At 34.8% G+C, this 13,501-nt stretch overlaps 1 protein-coding gene across 1 annotated transcript; it reads left to right on the top strand.

Annotated features, from left to right (window-relative positions):
• The first annotated feature begins 23 nt into the window (after nt 1-23).
• LOC141342472 (pachytene checkpoint protein 2 homolog) lies at nt 24-10,892 on the top strand. Its single transcript, XM_073846922.1, has 12 exons — nt 24-131; nt 1,383-1,536; nt 1,669-1,795; nt 2,563-2,618; nt 5,567-5,657; nt 5,762-5,834; nt 5,922-5,985; nt 6,066-6,152; nt 7,914-8,020; nt 8,318-8,471; nt 10,611-10,723; nt 10,805-10,892. Exons 1-12 carry the CDS (start codon nt 49-51, stop codon nt 10,890-10,892), a joined length of 1,197 nt encoding a protein of 398 aa, XP_073703023.1. The 5' UTR covers nt 24-48.
• The last annotated feature ends 2,609 nt before the right edge of the window (nt 10,893-13,501 follow it).

Raw genomic sequence — 13,501 nt, 5'->3', positions numbered from 1 at the left:
TTATTTCACATTGTGTTCTCTGTTTTTCAGTCAACAGCAGTTTGAGTAATGGACATTTCTGACCATCACATGAATGATGTTGCCATCATCCGCCCTGATGTGCACATAGAGGTTCATGTCAAATCTCAGAGGTAATTCATGATTTACTGAACTGTACATTTATTCTATGGGATGACTGGACACTGATTTAGTTTTACAGATCCTTTGTAACAGAATATAAAACGCAATGAACAATTTATAATTTACTAAGTCATTAAAAGTTTCGTAGTAGTGCAACTGTTTTTGAATCTTTTAACATGTAATAGTATTTGTTGTTGCTGAAATCTGATGGCCCAAAACCATTAAAAGCTTATGAAACTTCAGAAATCATTCCAAAACAATTTAGTACTTTTCTTCAGCAAGGACACATTAAATTGATCAAAAGTGACAGTAAAGACATTTGTGACTCTGGACAACAAAACTAGTCATAAGAGTCAATTTTTTTCTAATTAATATTTGTACATTATCTGAATAAATAAAGTTTCCATTGATGTATGGTTTATTAGGATTTGACAATATTTGGTCAAGATACAGCTATTTGACAATCCGAGGTTGCAAAAAATCAAAATAGTGAGAAAATCGCCGTTAAATTTGTCTAAATGAAGTTCTTAGCAATGCATATTTCTAATCAAAAAATTAATTTTGATATATTTATGGTAGGAAATTTACAAAATATCTTCATGGAATATAATCTTTGCTTAATATCCATATGATTTTGGCCAAAAAAAAAAAATAATAATTTGATATATTTACGGTAGGAAATTTACAAAATATCTTCATAGAACATGATCTTTACTTAATATGCTAATGATTTTGGCATAAAAAGAAAAATTGATCATTTTGACCCATACAATGTATTTTTGGCTATTGCTACAAATATACCCGTACTACTTAAGACTGGTTACAAGTTTAATGTTACAAAATTTCTATTTCAAGTAAATGCTGTTCTTTTGAACATTCTATTCATCTGTGAAAAAAAATAAAATAAAATGTATCATGGTGTCCACAAAAATATTTTCAACATTGATAATAATCAGAAATATTTCTTGAGCAGCAAATCAGCATTTTAGAATGATTTCTGAAGGATCATGTGACACTGAAGACTGGAGTAATGATGCTGAAAATTCAGCTTTGATCACAGGAATAAATTACATTTTACAATATATTCACACAGAAAACGTTTATTTAAAATCACAATAGTATAATGTTTGTTGTTTTTTGATTAAATAAATGCAGCCTTGGTGAGCAGAAGAGACATTAATATTTCAAAACATTAAAAATCTTCATTATTCCAATCTTTGGACCTCCAGTTTATATCAAATGCTCTGAAATTGTGTTTGCAGCACGGCCAAGAGGTCTGAGGTGAGGACGCATGTGTTGTCGCTGCTGGATCGACACAGTACGGTTTTAGGCTCCTACAGGTGGACGGAGTTTGATGATGAATTCCTAACCAAATATGTGGAGTCGATCACTATAGCAGATTCAACTGGTCCAAAAGTAAATACAGTTTTTTAATCTTCTGTGTTCATTCTGTTTTTAAATGTTTAATGCATCTATTTTGAGGAGTTTTTACATGTCATGTTTTCAGTCTAAGGTTTATGGGTGTATTATCTCTTTTATATCCTACAGCTTGTGGATCTGAAGGTTCACAACCTTTGTATCCATATTTTCTCTCTAAATGATGACAGTCCAAGCACACTTGCTCTGGAAGAGGAGGAGGAGCTCTCTGCTGCCAATCATTGGCTCCTCCCAGCAGGTGATTATGCATGACACGCCCCCTTTAATGCAAAGCACATTCACAAATTACTTTAATTGAATCCTTCACTCAAAAAGAAAATTCTGCGACGATGTACTTGTTCCAAACCTCTATGCTGTTATTCTGTCTACAATATAATGCAAAATGATTTTTAACACTTGTAATATGGTGCATGTTTTTTTTTTTTTGGTCGTTTTTTTGAGCTTGGCAGTGTGGAAAGCCTGGAAGGGCCTTAAGCCTGCATCCATTGTAAATAGAGTAGAACTGAATAGAAATGAGCAGCTTAAACATTCTACCTAAGATGTTATTGTCTGTTTCACTAAAAAATAAACAAATGATAATAAGGTTTGGAATGACATTGGGGGCAAAAAATAAAAACAGAATTTTATTTTTTGCATTAACTTTTGAAAAAAAAATCATTAGTTTTTTTAATGCTCTTCTGTCAGGAGAAAATGTAAAACATTTAAACTAAAAAATTTTTTTATTTTATAAATCATTTTATTTAAGCTAGTTGCAAGGCAACATTTTTTGATAGCATTGAAAAGGTTTTTATCCAGTTTAATATAAATTTAATTTTAGATTTTTTTTATTGAGACAAATGGATCTTAATTATCTTATTTAGTTTCTGTTAAATTTTAATAACTCCAAGTATGGTTTTCGCCATGAAAAAGGCATTAAAATCAAACTATATACAGTACATTGTTCCAGAAAAAAAGAGTGATCTTTTAAGACTACGAAATATTCATCTTCTACTTCATGTCTTCCAGCTGAGTTTCATGGCATTTGGGAAAGCTTGATTTATGAAGATGGCATCAAAACACAAGTAAGACAATCATATCCAGTCATCTTGTGCAAACACACCACTGTTCAAAAGATTTTTTTTCCTTTCTTTTTTTGAAAGAATTTAAGGCGAGACACTGCAGGTGAATAGGGTAAAAAATAACGAATAGTTATAACCTTACTTACCCAGTTAATTGATTACATTGATAATTGCAAACATTTTTTGTATTAAAAGTTTTCTAAAATGTTAGGTTTAAATATGCAAATCAGGCATTATTTATTTAAACGTGCGCATTTGCATACATTTTTAGTACAAAAAAACACTGGATGAAATCAGTTTCAAAATTCTTGTTTATTATTATTTTTTTTTTTACATATTAGAGTCAAATGTTTTTACTGAGGGGAATTTGGGTATCTCATATTGACTACGTTTACATGGACACCCGTAATCTAATTAATGACCTTATTCTGAATAAGACAATAATATGATTAAGCTGTTTACATGAGTTGCTTTTAGAATATTCCTTTCATGTTCCCGTTTTACATGTTATAGTACATAGATCGATTAATGACACACATCATTACGTCCACACGCGACGCTATCAGTTCATCTTCGTTATAGACTTTTGGATGTTTGGGTTTTAATTTTACAAAAGCTTGAAGTGGCTCTGGACATATGCAACATTTTTTAGAATGTGTGAGTTAAAATTTGCCGTGGTCGCATTTGTGCGAGTGCGTGCTGTGCTGCTCCAAAGCGTCTGCTCCATACAGCGAGCGTTTCAGCCAGTCAGTTTTTAGGAGAAAAAAAAAACACACGCAAGCACAGTCACCGAAAGCCAGTTTAGTTTTACTTTTTTTGTTTGTTTTCATTTTGAAAACCCTGTTATCTTTGCCGTGTACCTCACATTACGCTTTGGAGGCTTTCTTTCATTTATTTTCTTTATTAATTATTTTGATTGCTCAGTGTTTGCGCGCCCTGTAATAAATTGTTTAGTCGGCATATAACACAGCATGTGATGGAGTCCATGCCTCGTCTTATTAGTTTTTGTTAATAAATGCTATATAAGCTAGTTTTAATTTATTTTTGTTATGCTGTTTAATTAAAAATAACAAATCCATCTTTTAAGAATTTGTTTTAATCTTAAAATTGATAGGTGTAGCCTTATACTGTATATGCAAGCAAAACCAAGATCATGAATTCGAAAGTAAAAGTAGCCTAAAAAGCATCCTAAGACATTCCAATAGCGGAAATCCCGTTCACAAAATTAAAATAAATACTTACAAATAATACTAATGAAAAAGGGGGTTGAATGTTAAAAACGTTTCCATAAAACTAAAAATTATGATAACAAACTAGGCTATTTATCAGCAATGAGCATTGATTAAGCCCATGTTGTAGCAAAAAATAAATAAATAAAAATGAAACCAAAGCGCGACCAACTGAGAGCGTTATGCCGCGTTCCAGACAACCCGTTACCCGTGTTTTTCCAAACTTCTACCCGTGAAAGTGCACTGGAAAGGCACTCAAACCCGTGAATTCCCACCCGTGAACTCGTACTAGATCGACGACGTACTCCCAGTTCCGAGTTCTGACGTGACATAGCCCGAGAAACAACAATATAAAGCCTCTAGGGGTGCGGTTTTTAGTGGCACACGGTGGAAAAATAGAGTTTAGGACAATATAACGTTGCAATCAAATTATTAATACTATAAAAATAATAAATGCTTGGCGTGACTTGCCTGGAACGCTACAAAGTCCTGAGTCGTGGTTTGAACATTTACGAACGTGGTTTGATTTACGAGCTCAAAAACCTGCCTGGAACGCAGCATTAGTGTGTATCCTGTCACAAAATGGGGCGAAAAGTCCTACACAAGGGGAATAGTCTGATTAAGGTGTGTACATGTCTTCCATAATGCGACTAAAATAGGAATACTCCACCTGTCTTAATTCGATTTGTGTTTACTCAGATTATGACTTTAGTCGGATTAAATTAATCAAAAATATCAGTTTACATGGTTGCTTCTTAATCAGAGTATTGACTTAATCGCGTTAAAATCGGAATATTGTTGTCCATGTAAACGTACTCATTGTCACTCCATAATTTAGATTTTTTTTTTTATTACCATTTTGGGGGGAATAAAATGTATAAAATCAAGCACCTCACATATGAACAAATCCTTCTGTAAAAACCTTCAGAAAATAGACAGGAATACAAATGTAAAGTCTGGTGTGTGTAAGTGCTGCTGAAGTGGAGATTTATGGCTCAGTGTAGGAGAAAAAAACTAATTTTGAGAAAACTGTCTTTAAAAATATGTATTATAATTGAAATTTATTAACACAAATAGATAAAGTGCTGTAAAAGAAACACTTAACAGTGTCTTTTGGGTGTTTTCTTTCCACTAGTCTGAAAAAACACTTCATGAAACACCAAAAAGCCCAAAATCTCAAACTTGACAGATGCATGAAAAAACTGTTTTTGCCTGCAGTTTCTCCCCTTAATACTTTTATTGAGCAAGGATGTGTTAAACTGCTAAAAAGTGAGAGTAAAGACTATTAGAAAAGATTTATATTTTGAATGCATGCTGTTTATTTTAACTTATTATTCAACACAGAAATACTGGTTCCAAAAAATATTAAGCAGCAAACATTGATAATAAATCAGTATATTAGAATGATTTCTAAAGTATCATGTGACACTGAAGACTGGAGTAATGATGCTGAAAATGCAGCTTCGATCACAGAAATAAATTGCATTTTAATAGAGATTCACATAGAAAACAGTTATTTCAAATTGTAATAATATTTCCCAATTTAACAGTTTTTACAGTATTTTTGATCAAACAAATGTAGACTTGGTGAGCAAATATTTCTAATCCCAAACGTTTGAACAGCAGTGCATGTACTATATTGCAAAACTGGCACATTTCTACCATTGCATTGTCACACTGCCCATCCCATAACATGAACTTTGTCTTCACTTTGGTCTCCAGCTCTTGGATTATGTTTCGACAACAATTTTCTTCTCTGACAGAAACGTTGACAGCAATTTGATTGCCTGGAATCGCGTGGTGTTACTTCACGGTGAGACAATAAAAGCTTTTTTGAAAGCTCAGGAGTTTCTGTCTTCATTGAACGGCTGCCCGTGTCATGTTTATACAGTTGCCGTATCTCTCATAACCCCTCAGGGCCGCCTGGCACAGGAAAGACGTCTCTGTGTAAAGGACTTGCCCAGAAACTCTCCATCAGACTGTCTGGCAGGTGTGACACCTTCATAAAAATCAAAAACGCAGCTGCTGAGCGTCCTGTGTCTATTTACCGTTGTTTGTGCGTTTCCACCCTAAACAGGTACGCACACAGCCAGTTTGTGGAGATCAACAGCCACAGTCTCTTCTCTAAGTGGTTCTCAGAGGTACAGCTGGATATTTCGTGTCAGAAATGCTTTCTCAGATTAGTGTCTGAAACTTCATTAACATCTGACTGTTTTTACAGAGCGGAAAACTGGTCACAAAGATGTTTCAGAAGATTCAGGAGCTCATTGACGATAAAGACGCGCTGGTGTTCGTCCTGATAGATGAGGTTCTCTCTTTTTAACATCTTTAATATTCCTTCACTCATCACTCATGTCTTTTTTGTTGCATTTGACTCGCCTTTGCTTAACAAAACCACTTAAATCAGTCCAAAGTGGTTTGTTAGCCAACAAACTGCTTTCTAATGGTGAGTCTGGTGTAGTTTGATGGTTTTAGAGGGGATTTGGGCACATATCAGACCACTTTTCACAATTAGACCACTTTAGACTGGTTTATAAAAGTTATTAACCACAAGAACCCTTGCTTTACAGTGATATTACTACATGAAGCAACCCATAGCCTCAGTAACCCTTGTAAAACACTGTATGATAATTTGATTATCATTGAATCTGAATCACAATCGGTCTCAATTTCAGTATAATCTTTCCAAAACAGCTTTGATATTTTGATACTTTTGAGATTCATTTTTTTTTGTTTTGTTTTTCAGATGTTGAATGTTTCTTTAGGAAGCTATTAGTTATTAAATTTTTTTTTTTTTTTTTGCAAAATAAGTATGTAAAATAATTTGGAAAAACATAGCGAAATCGAAACTTTGGTTATTTAGTAGATTTTCTCAAATGTTATTTATAAATATGCATATGCAACATTATTTTTTAAAACATAGACTAATTTGTGCACACTTCTAGTGTCTTTTATCACTCTGTAAATCAGAACAGAAAAATTGTTTTAATGAATAAAATAAATAAATATGCAATATTTCGCCACTGTTTTATAGATACAGCAAGTGAAAGTTTTACAATTATGACACAATTCAGTACAAAAATGTATTTGAAAAATAATATATTTGAACCATTAAGGATTAGTCATGAAAAATTAAAAAATTTTGGTATTTGACCAATTAAATACTGTGATACTGTGAATAATTAAAACTAGCTTAATTTTATACATAAATACATGTGATGTCAATGAGCGCGCAAAAAAAATTGTGTGAGAATAACAGAAGAAATTCTGATCCAGTGTTGCATTTTTGATACACATGCTCTTAAATTTAAGTACGTTCAACAACTGTGAGACATTTTCCCAATATTAGACATAGAAAAATAAAATAATAAATCAAAAATTAAAAATGATAAAATAACTAAAAAAGAATAATTCTCAAATACTTACTGTAATAACATTAATTACACTTAATGTAATTTAATACAATAAAAAAAAAATATATATAATTTGTGGGAGAACAACAGAAGAAAGTCTGGCCCAGCAATGCTTTTTGCTACTCTTAGAAAAATTGTCTTAAATTTATGTACGTTTAAAATTTCAGTGCTTGTGAGCCTTTTCCCATCACTAGACTTATAGAAATATAATATTAAATTAAATTAATTATTATTAAATATTAATTATTATTTAATTAAATTATTATTAATTAAAAATTGTATTTGTTAAATGTACTATTTGGCCATTTAAATACTATAATAATATTAATTACACTTAATTTAATAAAAAAAAGTCTAATTTGTGTGTGCAAAATGTGTTGCATTTTGTAAATTTTATGTATGTTAAAAATACAGTGCATGTGTGCTTTTTATTTACTAAAATAAATAACAAATAATATTCCTCAAATTCTTACTTTTATAAATAATAAATATGTTCCAAAAGTGTTAAAAATGGTTTAATATGCTTTTTTTCCCCAAAAGAGTGCCTGCTGCTCTTTTACCCCACTTTAGAGAAAGTTAGGTATTTAATTATGCTAACAAACAATGCATTTTTTGCTCTGCTGTGTTTCCGAGGGTAAATAATGTGTGCATTTCAGGTGGAGAGTCTCACAGCCGCACGGAGCGCCGCTCAAGCGGGAACAGAACCATCTGACGCTATTAGGGTGGTCAATTCAGTGCTGACCCAGCTCGACCAGATCAAACGGTCAGTTTCTCTTGATCTGTTCTGCACCGCTCTCTTTCATCTACAAAGGCATGCTTGAAATCAGAATGACTAGTTACTCAGTGTTATTGTGCATGATTCATTGTGGAGGTTATTTCAGATAAATAGAGGTTTTTGTAGTCTTTCATCATAATATAATAACCTATTCCAACAGTTTTCCCCTTCTGATGCCATCTTGCCCTCCTTTTTATGCAAGATGCATGTTGAAATACGTCACATAATGGAAGTAATAGCAGTTTTTCCATTCATCATCATATGAACTTTGTTTCCCTGATTCAGGCACTCAAATGTTGTCATTCTCACTACATCCAACGTCACACAAAAGATCGATCTGGCCTTTGTGGACAGAGCTGATATAAAGCAGTATATCGGCCCTCCGAGCGCCAGCGCCATATTCAACATCTATCTGTCCTGTCTGGAGGAACTCATGAAGGTGAGTGTGTTAACTGTTGAACATCTTTGTTCTAGTGATCGACAGATATTGTTTTTTTTTTTTAAGAACAGATACAATGGCAATTATTTGCATGTTTATGTGCCCGATAACTGATGCATAACCGTTATTTACTGTTATGAAGTAAACAAATGACTGAGTGAAATAAGTCCATACTTCCCTTTGATTCCCCCCTCCCTCATTTTATTTAATTATTAAATTGAATCTTCATATTACATCAATAAAAACATTATAAAAAAGCATCAGCTGCAACACTAACAAGCAAAATAGATGTAGAATGTTTTCAAATATAGAAAATAAAAATAGAACTGGAGTCATATCAAAATTTGATGTTTATCTGCTTACCCCCAGGGCATCCAAGATGTAGGTGACTTTGTTTCTTCAGTAGAACACAAACAAAGATTTTGAACTGTTGTCAAACTGTTGCAGTCTGTCAGTCATATAATGGCAGTCAATGGGCACCAAATCTTTGAGAGTAAAAAAAAAACATACACAGACAAAACCAAATTAAACCCTGTGGTTCATGATAATACATTGAGGTCTTGAGACACAAAATGATCGGTCTGTGCAAGAAACTGAGCAGATTTTATCATTATATCAGCTCAGCAACATGTATGGAGTGCGTTCACAACAGCCGGTGTGCAATGCGTCAACGTGCTCTGGGAATGAAGTCGGTGAAAAGTCAACACTCCTAGATAAGTTTGCATAAGGAAACGTAATCTTTTAGTTTGTAATAGGTTGCCAGAATTAGTATAAGCACAAGTAATTACAGTATTGAGGTCAATATGCACTATGTAAACAATGAGTGTCGTATACACGCCACAGGTTGTTTCTGTGCATGCATCTGTTATGGCAGATCACTTTGATGCGTCACACGCCGGCTGTTGTGAACAAGCTCAGCACAGTAGAACGTTGCGGTGGATCAGAGGTAAATAATGTTCAGTTTCTTGCACAGACCAGTCATTTTGTAAGTTCATATGATTCTTTAGGGTCTTAATGAAAAGTCTCTAATATACTTTGATTAAAAATTCTCAATAGTAGTGGGAAAAAACACCCTTTTACCTTGTCAAAATCAGCTCTGCAAAATTTCAGCTCATTTTAAGAAATGGCCCCTTTAAATTCCACGAGCTCTGCTAGCCCCGCCCCTCTCTGGGATTATGTTTACTTTAGCCGCATTTAGCCACGTTTAGCTGCATTAAGCCGCGTTTATCGGCGAAACTTGTCAACAAGCACATTATTAAGAAAGGCCATTTGCAAAGATGCATAAAAAAAACCTTCTACTCACTTCTGCTGTGGGTGAAGCTGCATCAGGAACGATTCGCATGAACGTAGATGCATATGTAGATCGGGATCGGCGCTTTCCATTTAAAACAAAAGTAATGTTAAACCTCAGCGTATTCAGCAGCTCAGATGTCAGGAGTAAATGACGACTGCTATGTTCAGTATTACATCCAACAACAGAACACCTCAATCGCTCAATTAGAGTCTTCCTCTGCACCGGAGTCGACACAGTGAGGATCGTTTTGGGACTGTTTCAGTTTAGTGAGGGCAGGTCTAAGGTAAGGTGCTCATGTCAATCAAATGTATTTTGTCACAATGACAAGAAGCTGAGAATGATCTGATTTTAAAAAGGGGATATTACTTTTAAAGATTAAAAAAATACCACTGGGTGTATTTTTGTTATTGAAGGGTGGTTGTGTACACAAACTACAAACACACGTTAATGTGCAAACAACATGGAAAACTTAGTTTTGCACCCGATGACCCCTTTAAGACCTCAATGTATCATCACGAGCCGCAGGGTTTAATTTGGGTTTGTCTGTGTATGTTTTTTTTTTTACTTTTAAAGATTTGGTAAGCATTGACTGCCATTGAATGACTGACAGACTGCAACAGTTTAAGTTAAAAAACTTTTTTTGTGATCTACTGAAGAAACAAAGTCGCCTACATCTTGGATGCCCTGGGGGTAAGCAGATAAACATCACATTTTCATTTTTGGGTGAACTATATCTTTAAATATCGGTAAAAATATTGGTAAATTGCTATATCGGTCAATCTCTATTTTAAGTCTCTAAGTCCTTCTGCTGGATGCCACATAATCGATCTGAACTTTTCCTGCAGCGTCAGATCGTCTACCCCAGACAGCAGCTGCTGAGTTTGGAGGAACTGGGCACCATGAACTTTATGGAGAGTGACGTGACCCATCTGAGCTTAACCCTGAGGAGCCTCGCCCAGTGAGTGATCGCTTATTACACAACCAGACTCAAAAAATCTCAGAGAATGGATCTTAACCACGAGCGTCTCTTTCTGCACAGGAGGAGTGTGGGACTGAGCGGAAGAGCTTTGAGGAAAATCCCATTTCTGGCACATGCGCTTTATGGAAAGGTACTAGGCTTTGTATGATGTTAAAGGTGCCATAAAATGGAAAATTGAATTTACCTTGGCATAGTTAAATAATAACAGTTCAGTACATGGACATGACATACCATGAGTCTCAAACACCATCGTTTCCTCCTTCTTATATAAATCTAGTATTTGCAAAAGACCACCGAAAAATAGGTCAATTCCAACATAACACTGATTGTTACGAAACTTTCCCGGGATCGTTAATAGTTACGCCTCCAACATTTGCATCGCCCAATCATCTGTAATTTCAGCACATCAGTTAAACAAGGCAATCCATTGAAGGGACACGGTTAGCTTAAAGGAACTGTATGTAAGAAATTTATTTCAGTTAATCATAAAATGGCCCTGACATGTCACTAGACATTAAGAAATCATGTTCATTTCAAATACTTATATCACTGACAACAGTGGTCCGGCCAGGATATTGTCATTTAAAAGTGAGTGTTGCAGCCCACGACTGATGTTATTGTTGTCATTTTGTGTTTTGGTCTGAGGCTCCACCCTCCAGCTATCGACCAATCACGAACTCAGTAGAGTTTCGTCCTCCGGGTTGCCAGCTCAGCTGCAGTTACGAACGTGTCGGATAAAACATGTATAACGTTATGAAACCTAAAAGCCTCGTTATGAATCCGAAATACGACGTGACAAAGTCCGAAATAACACAAGGATTTGTATAGGAGATGCCTTTGTAAGATGGAGACGGAGAAGAATTTGAAGACAGACGCCATCGTTGCTGATTTTCTCCTGGACAGGTGAGATTCATCTATGTTTGGCTAACTTTGCTTCCATACAGTGGATTTTCCACGGTCGGCCGTGCTAAATGCGTTCATAAAAAGCTTTATATCGCACCACTAGCAGGGTTTGAAAACTATCTATGTTCCGACTGAAATGTGGTATTACAGTACATCTTTACGAAGTATTTCGCTAATCGCCATTAGTACATTTTTGCGATACATAATTACTTCGCAAAACATCTCTCGTGAAGCATAAACATAATTAACAGAAGAAGAAAAAATTACTGTGTAGGACTCGTCACTTGCCATTGGAAGCTCCTTGTAGCAGCCTACGTTCCTGCTGGATCCTGCAGCTTATCTGGCAACCTCGAGTCGGGGGGGTTCTACAGTATTTTGAAAGTGATTGCAGTACCAGTTTTGGCCACAATCATACATATGGTTCCTTTAATGCTAGCGCTAGCCTGTTACATTGCAATACATAGGATTTCACTTACCACATAAACAGAGAGATGACTGCGCTGATGATGGTGAATGATGGAGAAATAACTGCGCTGATGATGGCGAATGATTTACAGATCCCGAGTTTCACTGAGAATCACTCCCTCTGCATTATAACGTTACACAGAGCGTTCACAGTAATGAGACTAAAATGTCTGCGATTCAAAACGGCAGATTCAACAAACCGCATATTAAAAGTGGCTAGAGCTCCTAATTAAATATATATTTTTATCCATGTGCGAGCTATAGAGTTGAGCCGATCTGTGAAACAGCCAATCAGAGCAGAGCTAATTAATATTCATGAAGCTTCCAAATAAGGCAAAAACAGAGCATTTCATTCTAGGGGCAAATCCTAGGGTTGTAAATGGACCTGTAAAACCGTTTCTGGAGATTTTTTTTGCCCTTTCCTATGCCATATACCTTCTATGTAGATATCAGAGAACAATTTAAAATATTCTCTCAATGCATTCTATGGCACCTTTAAGGTATTTTAACACAAATATGAATTGTTTTAAAGGATTAGTTTACTTCCAGAACAAAAAAATATAGATTATTTACTCACTCTCCCTTATCTTTCAAGATGCTCATGTCTTTCTTCAGTCGTAAAGAAATTGCTTTTTGAGGAAAAGATTTAAGGATTTTTCTCCATATAGTGGACTTCTATGGTGCCCTGAGTCTGAACTTCTAAAATGCAGTTTAAATGCAGCTTCAAATGTCTCTAAATGATCCCAGCCAAGGAAGAAAGGTCTTATCTAGTGAAACGATCGGTTATTTAAAAAAAAAAAGAAAGTACACTTTATACACTTTTTAACCATAAATGCTCATCTTGTCTAGCGTACTCCAGTTCAAGACAGTTAGGGTATGTGGAAAAACTCCCATCTCATTTTCTCCTCCAACTTCAAAATCATCCTTTTTTGTAAAGAGTGTTTGACTTTCTTTTTTTAAACACTGGGTAGGTCCTTCTACAGCGATGTAGGACGATTTTGAAGTTGGAGGAGAAAATGAGATGGGAGTTTTTCCTCATACCCTAACTGTCTTGTCAGAGCTACACAAGATGACCGTTTGAGGTTAAAAAGTATATGAATTGTAATTTTGTTTAGAAAATAACCAATCGTTTCGCTAGTTAAGATCCTTCTTCCTCAGCTGGGATCGTTTAGAGTCCTTTTAAACTGCATTTTGGAAATTCAAACTCGGGGCACCATAGAAGTCCACTATATGGAGAAAATTCCTAAAATTTTTCCTCAAAACATAATTTCTTTATGACTGAAGAAAAAAAGACATGAACATCTTGGTAAATTATCTGTATATTGTTGTTCTGGAAGTGAACTTTAAAGCATGGTAAATCACTGTAATGCATGACACTGAGTGGGTTAT

The sequence above is a fragment of the Garra rufa genome, chromosome 9 (genome assembly GCF_049309525.1).
Source record: "Garra rufa chromosome 9, GarRuf1.0, whole genome shotgun sequence".
Lineage (NCBI taxonomy): Eukaryota > Metazoa > Chordata > Actinopteri > Cypriniformes > Cyprinidae > Garra > Garra rufa.
Note: the sequence above shows the minus strand (reverse complement) of the source record. Positions and strands in the feature narration are given on the sequence as shown.

What these genes read in the sequence shown, in the direction of transcription:
- LOC141342472 (XM_073846922.1), top strand. Translation starts at nt 49, where the DNA reads ATGGACATTTCTGACCATCACATGAATGATGTTGCCATCATCCGCCCT. An exon ending in TCATTGGCTCCTCCCAGCAG is followed by an intron (nt 1,796 to 2,562) that starts GTGATTATGCAT and finishes CATGTCTTCCAG; the next exon opens with CTGAGTTTCATGGCATTTGG. An exon ending in TGTTCGTCCTGATAGATGAG is followed by an intron (nt 6,153 to 7,913) that starts GTTCTCTCTTTT and finishes TGTGCATTTCAG; the next exon opens with GTGGAGAGTCTCACAGCCGC.